The sequence below is a fragment of the Lissotriton helveticus genome, chromosome 1_1 (genome assembly GCF_964261635.1).
Source record: "Lissotriton helveticus chromosome 1_1, aLisHel1.1, whole genome shotgun sequence".
In the NCBI taxonomy this organism is placed as follows: domain Eukaryota; kingdom Metazoa; phylum Chordata; class Amphibia; order Caudata; family Salamandridae; genus Lissotriton; species Lissotriton helveticus.
Window position 1 is genome coordinate 2141604736 of NC_136057.1, and position 14998 is coordinate 2141619733.

Here is a 14998-nt window from a genome sequence, read left to right on the forward strand (position 1 = left end):
GTCATCCTATCTATCGAGCCAGCACCTACTCATAGGATTCACCATGTCTGTGTTCTTCATTAACCTATGGAGTAACTTCAAAATTAATTTCTTGCTTTCATCTTCAATCTCAAAATAGTTTCCTGTTGAAACCTACGGATTGATCAACCACTGTAACAAAATTCCTCAATGTGCCAACATCACACAGTTCTACTTGGAATTATTATTAATCAAGGCCATCAACAGAATCAAGATTTCACTCACCCTCGTTTGGGCTTGGATATTAGGGATCTACTTCAAATTGAACACGACTAAAATAGATAGTATTCTCCTAGCCAAGAGCACCAGAGAAGCTCTATTCTAGAAGCTGCTTTTTTACATGAAGCTGAACAAATGCATATCATAACTCTTTAGCGACTAGATCAATTGTGCTCATTATCAAATGTAACCTCTCCTTCACAATACAAGGCAAACGCTTGTAGTCTTATTCCAGCACTCACTTTTGTACAGTTTAGAGGCCTTATTCCCGGATTCAGGCTTTATAACCACTTTTCAATCCCTGATCCTTTACTACCTGGGTAGTCAGGTCAGCCTGGCTGATGCCACGCAGACCCCCAATGAAGTAAATCAAATAACTGAAAAAATATATACCCACATAACTTTTTTAGCTTTTCCCTCCAAGTCTGCATCACCACCTACAAAACCATAATGCTAACCTGGCCAAAATACCTCATCACCCTAGTACTTTGCCAGGAGCCATGGTGAAGATCCTGAGACGTGGACAAGAGCTTCAGAGAGCCTCATTTCTTTATGAACCTAGCTGGCTAAATCCCACTTCATACTTTAAGGGTATGATTTTAGCTGTTTTTAAGAAGAAGGGTGTTGGTGAGAATTCAGAACGAATTTGTGGTTTATCTGTCAGCTCTGTCTCTAGAGAATATAAGCAGCAGGGGCTATTAGATTTTGTTTAATGCCATTAAGAGCTTTGCTAATTTTGCAGCTTAATAAATGGTACAGCTCATGTTTGTGATTCAATGCACTGTATACTCAGTGGTTACAGGTTTACTGCGGGAGATACTTTTAACAGTTCACCTGAGGGATTTTTAGATGTAATTAACAGCCAAGTGTAGTGTGATCTTTCTCTGCAAGGAATATTGCTTGACTGTACCACATCGTGAGGGTTTTAAGGCTTCATATTTTCTGGTGTATGAATTAATAAAGCAAATTAAACTCTTCTACATTTATTCTTTGTAACACCATCACGTAGGTCAACCATTCATATAAATCCCATGCCCATTGAAAGCATTAAGTTATTGTATTAGCCATTTAGTTTCAGGGGAAAATAGTATGGGGATTTCATTAGATACTGTGTTTGGAAAACGATGAGCAGTTTCTCTGTGAGCTGATCTTTTGCGTGGTTACTAAAGGTGGTGTGTTATGGTGACTTTTGGCCAGCTTAGTCCAGAAGAGCTAGATCAGCACACATGTCAGGATTACACGTTTAATGGTATCAAAGCTTTGAGAGGGTTTGCATCAGATGGTATATTCCTACGAAATGTATTTATTCTGGGACGGGATGCTGTAGAATTATAACTTGGTACAAAAGGGGGTGGTGATGGACGGAGCATCCGAACCAATCAAACACTCACACCCAGTCAAAAGATCTGGGTTTAATCCATCACCGTTCTTTAGCCCACTCTGCCACCCCAGTTCAGACATGGCTATATGCAAATCAGTCTGACCCTGTGCCTCATGGGAACAGTCCAGCCCGAACTGCCAAGCCATGCCTTCCCTGGACCGGAAACAAGCTTCAGAGGACCGGTTTCTGGCATCACAGCCGTCTTCAGCCCGGCTTGCTTGACTCCAGTGGCAAAGTGAGCAAGGGACTCACGTCTGAGCATACCCTGCCACACTTATGGCGGCCAAAAGCGGTACAAAAGGGGGTGGTGATGGACGGAGCATCCGAACCAATCAAACACTCACACCCAGTCAAAAGATCTGGGTTTAATCCATCACCGTTCTTTAGCCCACTCTGCCACCCCAGTTCAGACATGGCTATATGCAAATCAGTCTGACCCTGTGCCTCATGGGAACAGTCCAGCCAGAACTGCCAAGCCATGCCTTCCCTGGACCGGAAACAAGCTTCAGAGGACCGGTTTCTGGCATTACAGCCGTCTTCAGCCCGGCTTGCTTGACTCCAGTGGCAAAGTGAGCAAGGGACTCACGTCTGAGCATACCCTGCCACACTTATGGCGGCCAAAAGCGGTACAAAAGGGGGTGGTGATGGACGGAGCATCCGAACCAATCAAACACTCACACCCAGTCAAAAGATCTGGGTTGAATCCATCACCGTTCTTTAGCCCACTCTGCCACCCCAGTTCAGACATGGCTATATGCAAATCAGTCTGACCCTGTGCCTCATGGGAACAGTCCAGCCCGAACTGCCAAGCCATGCCTTACCAGGACTGGAAACAAGCTTCCGAGGACCGGTTTCTGGCATTACAGCCGTCTTCAGCCCGACTTGTTTAAATCCAGTGTCAAAGTGAGCAAGGGACTCACGTATGAGCATACCCTGCCACTGCTGTAGAATTATAATTTAGCACCAGCTGAAATGCTCAAGTAGGGGTCTATTTTGTCCAGGGCAGAAGAAATATCAAATAGTGCTCAGAACTTCATCTTCTAAGATGACTTATTTTATACCACAACACAAAATAATAGAACTATATGGCTGCCATCCCCTTCTGTGGTCTTGTGTACAGGAAAAAAAAAGACAAGAAATCTCAGGTGATGTCATTTGTGCACCAAGAAGAGAAATCCCACCGCAATGTGTAGAGAAAGTGCCAAATCCTTCCTGTAAACATATGCTAAGCCCACACCCACATTCCTTCTCAAACTTTTCAGGGCATCCACTGCTCGTGTATGTCACCTTTTCTGCTGCCTTACACCAGTTCAAGTTATTGTAGCATTAACCAACTAGAGGTGCCGTCGTTTGCCCCAACTTTGTGCTATATCCTCTTGTGCCTCTACCAGATCAACAAAAAATCTAAGGTATCTTGAAAGGTCTAACCATAATCCTAGAATAGCCATCCTTGAGGAAAGTTTTTTAGAGGCATGCCTACAACATCATGCATCTACAGAGGACGCCCTACTAAACAACATCAAGATTCAGCCACGCCCTTGAAGCACACCTCTGTCTGAGAATATTCAAATACCCCTAAATATGTTCTGAAACAATGTAGTCTAAGCAATATTTAAAACCAACAAAACCAAGCCCTAATAGCCACTACACTCACACTCATGTAGGTAAGTGTGTCCTATTATTCATCCTCTGAATATTCCCGCATAATTTTCAAATTGGATCTTTTGTGTAGCCAGCAAATTCTGTACATTATTAGACAACATCTCGTGAATCAACAAACTGCTTTAGTTGTCATTTTCTCAGGCCAGAGGCAGCTCTCTGGAATGGTGTGTAATCAGAGTGTTTCACTGACTTTCCCATATCTTCCCAGCTCAAGTCCCAGCTCAGACCTGGGCATCTCAAAGCCTTAATACTCCTAAGATTATGGTGTGATTGCATATATGAAAAAGCAGTGGATGATGATTTTATAACTGGTGCTAATAAATATCAAATTATCAGTCTTGAATGAAGAGACAGCATGCACACGGACATGTCAATACCTTAATTTGCTTTTCTTTCTTCTTGCGTGCATCCTCCCATTCGTTTACTATCCTCCCCCACAGTATCCAGGAATCTTCTTCTAAATGATGACTGAGATTGCTGGACGCTGAAGAACTGGATACAAGCGAGGATCCGCTGTTTCTTCTTGAGCCATTTACCGATTTTAAAGACTTGCAATCTGTTTCTATTAACCTGCAACAGATAGAAAAACATGGAATGCATAATTCTTCTCATAATAATAATACTGTTGTACTGTTTACTTTCCAAACTATTAGGTTTCTAGCAAGAAACTCTGTTCTACATGCTAAAAACATGAAAAGTGTTATGCATTAAGTTAGAGTTTGTTCTATAGTTTTTATCAAACTTTTCACTCAACAGTTCTTTATTTTATAGTTTATAATTATTACATTTTTTAATAATTAAATGAAAAGCATTTACAAACTGATAGGCTTCACTAAACATCTTAGATGGCCTAGTTACCAAAGGCCGATCAATGATTTATCACAAGCGTGCAGCCAAATCAACTTTTTAAAGGTGATCTAGCTGCACTCTGAGGTACAAGAAAATGTAGCGGTATAAAATATAAGAAGAATGTTCAGAAAACACATGACCGGTGACAAACACAAACAATCATTCTACACATCTGAGTATTTTTGAAAATGTCAATGTATTTGCCAACCCAAAAGAAGGGAGCAGGTGTTGGCAGAAGCAAGTATCACCCCATCAAACCCCCAATCATCTCTTCCTTTCTTACAATGAAGTCTATATGAGAGCTGGGACAAGCATCAAGCATTCACTTCACTCTTTAATGAATACAGAGCGATGCAGATGGTCTCTCAACACTTCTAGCAGAAGCACTTGGTGTCTACCTCCTTCCAAGTGTGCTAGGCTCAGCCCAGGCACCCCTTGTTTATTCTAAAAAATCTTTACTTACAAACCACACAATTTGTTCTCCATAACTCACCCCTACTGTTCTGCTATTTGTGCTATCAAATAACATATACATATCACCCATTTTTTACCACTCAACGCTAAAAACTGCATAAACACTGCAGTGAGTAATTGATAGTTCAATGAAAGTTCATACACAGAAACTGTGACAAAATGTTGCCAAGGCACAAGGAGAATTCTATTCTATAGCCCAACATATCTACACAGCACTGCAGCACAAGCACACCTCACAAACAGATATACAAATACATGCATGTACACACACATATGCTCCAAAACACAGACTAGTAACTGAAATACAACTCGATCGCAGCGAAGCCTTCGGCAGCTGAACGCCTACTAACATAACCTTCCAGATAGTTTATGCGAACGTATGCCTAACAAAGTGGTGGCTCTATGGATGGGGCAAACTCTCCGTGAGGTGAGGTGCTTCTAGGAGAAGCAGAAGTTAAATGTTGGATAATGGATACTTCGAGATGGCCAGCTCTCTACTATTAGCACAATACAAATTGATTCTCGGGTATGAGTGCAAAGTGAAGTGATTCTCAGGAGAGGGAATCCGATTTGAGGCTACTATTTCAGATTTATGATACACAGGTAGACTTTTATTGGTCTTGTCTTCGTGTGTATTTCAAAGACAATCAGCCATACCAAAATCTTGGATGACAGTGGTCAACTCAGTGGGGCATAATCTTTGATGCTTTGGCAGCCATTAACGTATTCACTGTTATACACAATCTCCTTTAACAGCAAAGACAGAAAGTAATTGCATGACATGCCAGTAAAGACTGCCACTAAACTCTGAAGTTAAAATCTCAGCTAATTTCCTCCTGTTTTGAAAATAGAAGCCTGGATCAGCACTTTTAGACCCAATTTTATTTATTAATTATAGACCAGCTAAAATTAAACTGGGGGTCAAAATGATGGATAGTGTCTTATTTCTCAGTCGGAAGATAGCAGCAGAAATATTTCCAGCAATGGCAGCAAATATCAACCACCTCCTTCCAGTATCCAAACTATGTGCAAAGGAGATCTACACTCCAGACCAGGTCCCCATGCAACAGGGTGACCTACCATCCAGTTTCTTCCCGCCCTAATCTTCCCGTAACTTCTGCAGAATTCCTCATATTCACCTTTGTGCTGGCTCTGAATGAAGGACATAGTCTTAAGTAATCATCTGCCCACAGTCCACTCCTCTATTAAGCCTTGAAGCATGGACTCTGGTCTGTTCTCGCAGATGTGTCCAGCGACCTCCTGTGTGGATTAGCACATCCCCTCTCCAGTGGGTACTTGACAATAACAGTGACAGGCTGCAGCCACTGAGTACAGCAACCATCAGGTCTTCAAGTCCTTGGCAGACCGCAGCTTTCACCCCTCACTTTTCTTTGACCATGGACATCCTTTCCTGTGTGTTGCGCATGAATCTCTTCCTTTGATGGGAGGGGGGGTAGGGTGTCCCCCTTGGAACAGACCCGATTAAGACATCTTCACTCAAATAGTGGCCACTTCGTACATTATCACGCTCTCTTTGTCTATCTCTGCAAGGCCAAAGAGAGCTATGCTGGATCCTGGTGTGCCAGTCATTCTTGGGCAGCTCAATGGCTCGAAGACTTACAACCTCCTACAAATAAAGTTGGCGACATGACTTAAAAACCCATCAGATTTCTTGTTTTATGGCCACACAGCAGGAAGCCAGGTGTTGTGAATCGAACACAGCTGTAGCTGCTTGTTTGGAGATATCCAGGTCACTCCTAAGGGAACATCACAGAAGCCAACCACAATGCGGCCGTAATATGGGGGATTGTGTCATCCAGTTACAGCAACAAAAGGAACTTGTAGAATATACCTTTTTTCTTCTGCACGACCACCATAGAGCACAACTATCAGATTACCTAGTCTAAATGACTGTTCGGTACTCACAATGAGAGATGTGTTGGTGATAGTGAGAGATTCCAGGACAGTCTTCAATCAGGTGATTGGCACAGTGCAATAGATATGAACCTGCTTTGGAAAGACTTAAATAAGATCTTGTAAGTGAGTAAATGCAGTTGAGAAGATCTTGTAAGTGAGTAAATGCAGTTGAGAAGAGAAATAGTGATGAAGTGACAGTCCTCAAGAGCACCTTTTCAAAACTGTTATCTCTCACTTCAATTGTCCACCTATGCTGAGAACACAGGTCACTCTAGGTGCTACAATGTGCCCATAGTGGGCATCTCAGACAAAGAGTGGAGTTATCTGGTGAATACTTGTTCAAACAGCAGCTCCCACCATAAAGACCATCATTCATGATTAAATGTCCACCAGGTACCTATCCAACACCAAACCAAGATCCCCGACCCACAATGGGTAATAAATGCATGCATATTCAACTTTGGAAAAAGGCTAACACCCAATAAGTCACCATGACTCACAGCCCATTGTTCCACAGCCACCTGGAGGATTACTATGGAGGAGAGGACCAAGAACTTCTTGTCCTCAGATTTTGCATGGGTGTGGCTGGCTTTTAACATGATCAGATGGGACCACTATGGATGGGGCAGATGGAGATAGTAACCAGCTTATTGAAGTGGTATAGACCCAATACTATATTGTATACTTTGTATGGTGAGGAACTGTACAGTCCTGACATGAATGTCAAGAAGTTAGGCAATAAGATTAAAAGGAGCACTTTGGTTCAATTGCTGCACAGGTATAGAACCAATTACTGGGAGCTGGCAGATGTAGAGCCAACATTGTTGCTGGAGAAATGCCTGGTTGTTTGAAGTGCCGCTTCGTTTGTAGAGTGAGATTTATACAGTTAGACCACACAAGCTTCATTCACTTCAGGCTCCTGAGATTGGAGATCAGCTCCTTTGTATTAGGCAAGAAGTGTATTGACTTACAGGGTTGTTATGCAGCAGCTACGGGAATATGGGGTGGCAAGGCCATGGATATGGTTTGTGCCAACTGCCGCCTAGACTCGAGGAATGTACCCTGGAATGGTTGAGTGTAATGCTCCTTCAGCTGTCTGTGGAGACTAATACTTTACTAGAGTGACATCAATCTCATCAAGGATTAACGGCTAGGAAGGCAGCTCACATGGTCACAACAGTGGGTGAACTTTGAGGTTCGGGCGTTTCTTTACAACATAAGGCTGAATGACATTTGGTGGGAGATTCACAGGAGGGAATGACAGAACTAATGCCACAGACACTACAGCAAAATTAGGGACACAACCTAGTGGGTCAGAGAAATAGCATATCACCCAACTCTTGTCAGTTCTAATATGCAGAAATGTCTGTAGGGCAGCTGGTTGGGGGCTTGATGCATGGGAAATGTGTGAATGGAAGACTGACACACTCAACAAAAACTACTGAGTGCTTCTTAGAAGAGAATGTGGGATCAGAGGCGTAGGTGGTGGCATTGCAGGAAGATTATAAGATGGTATGAAGTGGTGAAGCCATATGTAAAGTCTCAGTTAAGAAAAAGCGAGATAACAGGCATAGTGTGTAACTTTTGGCATTTTAAAAATAACACATGTTCCTCCTAAGCACAGACGTCAGGCATAGCCCAACAACAAAAACAAAAAAAAGACCAGAAAATTGGTTGTTGGTGGAAATCAATAGCAGGGCACACTTTCCAAGCATACAGCATAGTCTTTAAGATATTAGCTATAAGGAAAGCAAGTTGTACGCATAGCTTAGCACGAGGTATCAGAAACTCAAACGAGTCCATAGCATAATGACTTGAATTGGAACCTAGCTGAAGGTCATATGGCTTTAGGACATGTCTTGCATATTTCCAAGGAAGAGCAGCGCTGATTTTACTTGACTTTTCTGCTGCGTTCAATGCTGTGTCTCATGCGATCCTTGGCAATCTAGGGGTTGGGCCTTAGACCTAGTTTGGATTAAATCGCTCCTGGATAACTCTGTATGTCTTTACAAATCTAAATCAGACTTGGACAAATCATCAGAGGAGCTCTTTGTACTCTAAAATGAGTGGTTGCCCCCCTTCTCCTCTTGGTTGAAGCCCCTTTCCGTTGGGGTGCCTCAGAGCTCTTCTCTCAGTCCAACTCTGTTTAACGTCTATCTGGCCCCACTGGAGTCTCTTGTTCAATCGTTTGGTATTAAGGTGGTGTCCTACGCTGATGACATTCAGCTACTCCTCTCTTTTGAGAAGGGGGCTGAAGTTGTATGTGGACCTCTTAGAGTTAACCATATATTATGTAACCTGAACAAGACTGATCTTATTGTTTGGGTCTTTCCAATCTAATTGGTGGTTGATTTTTGGCTGATAGGGACCCCCACCTTTAACAGCTGAGAAGAATTTAGGGGTGAGGTTCGACAACCTGTTGTACTTTCAGAAGCAGGTTTCACAGTGGCAGGTATTTGCTTTCTGTATGCTTTGGATTGCACTCAGTACAAAGTGAATGCGTATAATGCAGGACCGGTTGAAATCTATATATGGTGGTTTAGAAGTATACTGAAGAGGCTTTGGAGAGACGGGTTCCTAACTATATATGTTGGGGAATTGTGATTGAGTGAGTCCCTTTTGGGCTGCGACGGTCATATATCCCGGATATTACTAATGTGCAATTGCATATGAATCCTTTAATAGTTCTACTGGGCCCCTGAGACAAGGAACGACTATATCCCTTTGCCACGCCATAAGGCTAACGATTGCCAGATGGATTGACCATAGCCCAGGAATCGAAAGTTGCAGACCTCCCAACCATGAATTTGTTTGTGGTGGTCAAAGATATGGAACCTATACACCAGGAAGAAATTAATAGCTGTACTCAAGGATAAAACTTCTATATTTGAAAAAGTGTGGATGCCCTTTTGGACATATAGAAGGGACGCATGGGTGATAAAAATCTACAGGCCACCAGAATTGACTAGAATGTCCAGGTGAGGTTCAGCGTGTTTATCTGAGAGGCATAAACCCAGACTGGTCCAAGTGGATAAGTGCCCTAAGTCTTATAGAACTGCTTGGGCAGGGCCTTAGCTAATAATTTCATTACAATATTTAATAAAGTGAGGGGACTATAAGAGTCCACGTCCTAAAGGAATTTCCAAGGTTTATGAATTAGGACTAATATGGCAATATTGAGATCAGTTGATAGATGATCCTCATCTCCTGCACCCATGAATATGTCCTGGACATGCACAGTAACTTTACTCAATAAATAATGTATTAAACCTATTGGAAAGCTTTTGCGACCCGAGGCCTTTCCCCCTTAAGTTAAACCATCACTTTCATGATATTGTCCTGTGTAAGGTGGAGTTCCAGGGAAACCCCGTCACCATAATCAACTGTAGAGCAAAATAAGTTCTTTGGATGATTCATCCAAGTCAGATTTAGGTTTGTATAGACATACAGATGGTCCTCTACTATCCAGTAATGATTTAATCCCATCTAGGGCTAAGACCCCAACACCTAGATCAGCAAGGTGCTGTAATGGGATCACATGAGACATTGTACTGAACGCCACAGAAAGATCAAGTAAAATCAGCGCTGCTCTCCCTTCATGATCCACAGTCAATGTCATGTATTCCGACACTCTTGCCGGGCTATACTTTGGGCGAAACCGAGATTGGCTGGGATACAGTAACTTGCTGATCTAAAGATAATCAGACAGCTGCTTATTTATCAGCTTCACAAGCATTTGAGATACCGCTGGAAGATGCGGAATAGGTCATTAGTTAGATAGTACATTAGGGTCCGCAGAGAGTTTTTGTGAAGCAGGGCCAATTTAACCTGTGTCCAGGCTAACGGTACTGTAGCTGTTGATAGAGAAATGTTCAAGAGCATGTTTAAAATTGGGTTAACTAACTTGGCCACCATAACCAGCAAAGCAGCAGAGGCACAGATCGGCTGGAGAGTCAGATTTAGTTTCAAGAATAGCAGCTTCAGATTATTCCAAGGAGATAGAATTAAACTTGAGGCGAGAACAATGCCTAGGGGTAATTCGAATACCCCTTGACAATCCACTGTCTTCTAAAGCAGGGGTCAGAGTCAGATTATGCTGGATTTTAGAAATTTCCCCCCCCCAAAAAAAAATCAGATAATTTATCACAAAGCTCCTGAGAAGGTAAAATACCAGTGCTGCACGTTGAAGGTGCTAGAAAAGAATTAACCGTTTAAAAACGTTCACATTGTCCGTTGGTGGATGATGCCATTTTTCTTCCAAAAAAAGATGCTTCTGCTAACTTAATCGTGGTGTAGTATTTCCTCAATGCTGCTTCATAAAGCTCCTTGTCCTCCGACCGATATCTCCCCAACATCCTTTTAACAGGCACTCTTTACCAATGCCAGAGCATGGGAAAACCAGGGAGCTGAAGGACCAAGAATACAGACCATCCAAATTAGTGGGGAACTAAGATATTGGTAGCTGAGAGAAGCTAACTGTAAACTACTTCTGTATCGGAATCAAGGCTACCTGAAAGGCGAGCCACTGAGATATGTAGTAAATTCAGGAAATCAACGGGCTTGATTTGAATCCAGGCGAGATGAGTGTAGGAGGAAGCTGTACAAGCCAAATGAGTTCAATGCCACCCAGACAGTGAAAATATAATGAGAGAATAATCAGGCAAAGATGGGGGCAGAGCTCAAACAGGCATAGGAGAATTAGAAAAAAATACAATCAATTTGACCAGCATGATGTGTCTGGTGGGGACTACTAAGAAGTCCCCTAGCACAATTGAATGTGCATGTCGCTAAGTAAGATGGGTCAACGCCTCAGCAAGAGATTTAATAAAATCAATAGAGCACAGAGTTTATTAATTTTGAGATTCCCTACCTCAAATAAGGACTCCAGCGGCATATCTATCACCTCTGTCCACCTCAGATAATCTCTACCTACAATTCCTGGTTCAAAGTTGAGATTCTCAGGCGATACGCTCTGGAATAGAACAAGTTGTTTGTGGGAGTTCTAAGAAAACTGGATATTTTTTCCCACTCTGGTCGTGCTTGGTGATGTGATATTTGAAGGGTATATCATTCTGTGTATTTGCAATTCTTTCACATTTAATCCTCTAATAAAAAAATATTTGAAGTAAAAAAAAAATTTACAAAAATAACAGGAAGATATGCTTAGTGGAAGCACAGAGGGCGCCAGAGAGCCAGTGATAGCGAGCAGTGAGCAGTAAGCAGCAGTAAGCAGCTGAGAGGAGGAGAGCTGTGCGCCGCCGCCGCCGGGGGTCCCGGAGCCGAAAACAGAGCTGAGTTGAACTTCGGACCACGGACTTCGGACTTCGGACCACGGACTTGACGCCGCCGCTTCCCCCTACCCAGCCGCCGCTACATCCCACAGCCCGCCGGCGGCGAGGAGAAAAACGTGGGGACAGCGGGAAGCAGGGTCGAGGTATGCGGTAAGCAGTATGCGGTAAGCGGGAGGCGGAACCTGCACCTTCACCCCATCCCCACCGCAGCGTGCACCACACCGCCACAATCCACCCATCCATCGCCATCTACCGCCACCACCATATTCCACACCCCATCCTTCTACCATCAAAGCATCAAGCGAGAGACAGCCGCGGGTGCAAACAGCAACCAGATAACAGCGTCAACAAGTCAAGTAACTGGACGCCACTGAAGCAGTGAGCAAGCGGTGAGCAGCCGCCTTTCATCTCAAGCGGTCAAGCGGCCAAGGCAAGAAAAGGAAAAGTTGGCGGGAGGTGCGAGGCGCGAGGCTTCATCTGTTAAGCCGGCGGTCCCCCGAGAAAAGCGGGTGGCAAGAAGCAAGAGGCACCGGCAGAAAAGCGCAGCCACCTCCTCCCCCCCCCCACCGCCCGCACCCCCCCCCGCTCTCCCTGGTAGAGCATCTTCGCCTGCGACCTGGGATCTGGGCGTAGAGGGGCAGCCAGGAGAATTAGGGGGGAGTGCAACTGAGGGTCAGGGGTCAGGACCACCCCCAGAGGCCCCCAGAGGCCAGGAGGCACTTAACGGACTTTTAACTCCTCACAACCCCCACAGGACCAGGAGGTCAGGGGTCTAGCCCCTCCGTATTGACAAGGGCCAAGAGCGCGGCGGGCGTGCAGCACCGAGCATCCACCAGCACGAACCAGCCCAGAGCCAGAGTCAGAGTCCCAAACCTGCAACCAGCACTGCCCACCAGCACCAGCATCGGACCTCTAGCAGTATCAGGGGGGCTAGAGCACTGCCTACCAGCACCAGCATCAGTCCTCTAGCAGTATCAGGGGGGCTAGAGCCCCTCATCTAGCAGGAGATACCAGGAGACTCCCACAGACCCCATCCATCACGTGGGTTTCACCAATCGAGTCACAGCAACCTAGGAGCCGACAAGCCACCCAAGTTAACCCCAAAATGAGGACTAGAAACGCCACTCTAACCCAACCCCAGGAGAAGCCCCGGCGACACAGCTCTGCCAAGAGACTGAAGGCGAAGCTATTCTACCCCCCAGTATTAGAACTAGGGGGTCCTTACCAAGGTCCAGGGCCCTGGGATGAGGAACATGCAGGAGCAGCGGGAGCAACTGGAGCAATTCCAACTTTTCCGGGACAGCACATCGCTCTCACCGTGGAACCGGTGGCCCCCCCTCTCCCAGCCCGCCCCCCGACTGACATCATGGGGAAGCCCCCCAGCCCCCCGAACACAAACGCTCACAAGCCCAGGCCCTGCATTAAAGAACGTTCAAACTGTACCGCCGGGAACAGAGACATAAGAAGTTTTCTGAATCCCAAAACCTTCTCCACCCCTGCCTGCCCCATGACTTCGGACAGCTTGTTCACTAACAAAGCAACGGAGGAAGAAGAGTTGAACTTAACACTTGCAAGTCCCTGGGCACACAGGATACCCCTTTCACCAACAATACTCACCCTCCAGAGCAGCCTGCCCTCTAAATCCTTGATACTGGACACGGTGGCACTTGGGCCCACCCAACCAAACATCATAGCCCAGACTTTTTCCCCCTCAGCGGACCGCCAGCGGAGTAGCCCTCCTGCAGCCAAAGCAAACATATATGCCCCTTCAGACAACACCCACGTCGACAAGAGAGGAGGCACAACTCCCCCTTTCATTCCGATGCACACAGACTTGTCCTATGACTCCCCCGCCATTAAGGAAGGTGCAACCCGTCAACTATTCGACAGGACCCCAAACCATCCACCGATCCTACCAAGAGCGGTCCTTTTAGAAAACGATAAAACGGACCCATCCCCGCCCTCCGATAGCGGTCTTGTAAAGACTAACCATCTATCATTAATCAGTGAAGCTCTTGTCTCAATGACAGGAGCAGCGATAATGCACGCGGACAAGCTCGATGTGCAGATTAACAGTCTACAAATAGTGGCAAATCTGATCACGGGGATAGACTCAAAACTGGATAACTTGAACGCCCTGATACGCAGAGCGCAGGACAGCACACAATTTAAACCAGAGTCATGCAGCTGCAGCCCGATCCTGCACAGCCTAGAAAAACTCCCAACTATTATGACCACACTAATAGAGGACCTTAAGGGCGAGGCAAATAAAAAAAACTATTTGAAGAGCATGCCTTTAATTACACAGGGTCTCGCCCAGGCATACCCCTCGGACAACACCCCAGTAACTCCCCGATCAAGTAGCCCGGAAAAGCCAGCCCCCCTAGCCTCGTCTTCTGCTGGTGGCACAAGAACAACCACGACTAAGGTTGAAAGTCAGGCCCACCAACAAACCCTTAAGTCATCCAGCCACGAGTCACAAAACTTGTCAAGGAAAAACAAGAAAAAACTAAGAAAACTCAACAAGGAGAAGAAAAATAACGCATATGCCAGCAGCGTTATTCACAACTGGTTACGACCTAATAAGCACCCTCCAGACCACACCACCATAGACAAAACATCTAATCTGGCTGCCCCTACGTATACAGCAGAAGTTATAGAACATTTGACTGGAATCTCAAAAACATTAATCCCAGCCCAGGATCCAAGCCTGCTAGCCCTGCCCGTGGCTTCTCAAGCTGACACAGCGCCAATAACACAAAAACATGCGCATGCACTGCAGGCAACCAGCCACGATGAAGCCCCGCAACACACGCAGGAGCTCCGTCAAACAAGCTTTGAGAACTCAGTGCAAACCAAGTTTACAATGAGTGAAGCATCAGCTTCCAATAACTCAAAAACCAGCATTGCCACCATCGGAGATTCTCAGAGCGCCCCCAACGGGCCAACAGCCTTTAAGCTGGAGCAAGCCGCCAATAGACTACGGACTAAGAACTGCTCCTCTAGTCCAATGCCCACGGTGGCACCTCAACCGATTACAGGACCGAACCAGCAGACAAACCCTAACCAGCCTGGTCTGATAGTGACACCTCCAATTGAAACCCTTGGTAATATTTGGCTTAACGAGTCCAGCGTAAGTCAAGCTCATGCAAAGGACCGGAAAATACTGTTATACCCAGAATACACC

The 14998-nt window shown here is 45.1% G+C and overlaps 1 protein-coding gene across 5 annotated transcripts in view; it reads right to left on the reverse strand.

The window, feature by feature from the left end:
- Positions 1-14998, reverse strand: part of EVI5 (ecotropic viral integration site 5) — a 936315-nt gene that overhangs the window by 662382 nt on the left and 258935 nt on the right. For all 5 annotated transcript variants that reach the window (XM_078646330.1, XM_078646331.1, XM_078646332.1 and 2 more), the window contains one exon: positions 3658-3850. In XM_078646330.1, coding sequence (XP_078502456.1) covers positions 3658-3850 — 193 coding nt within the window. The remainder of the gene's footprint in view (positions 1-3657; positions 3851-14998) is intronic.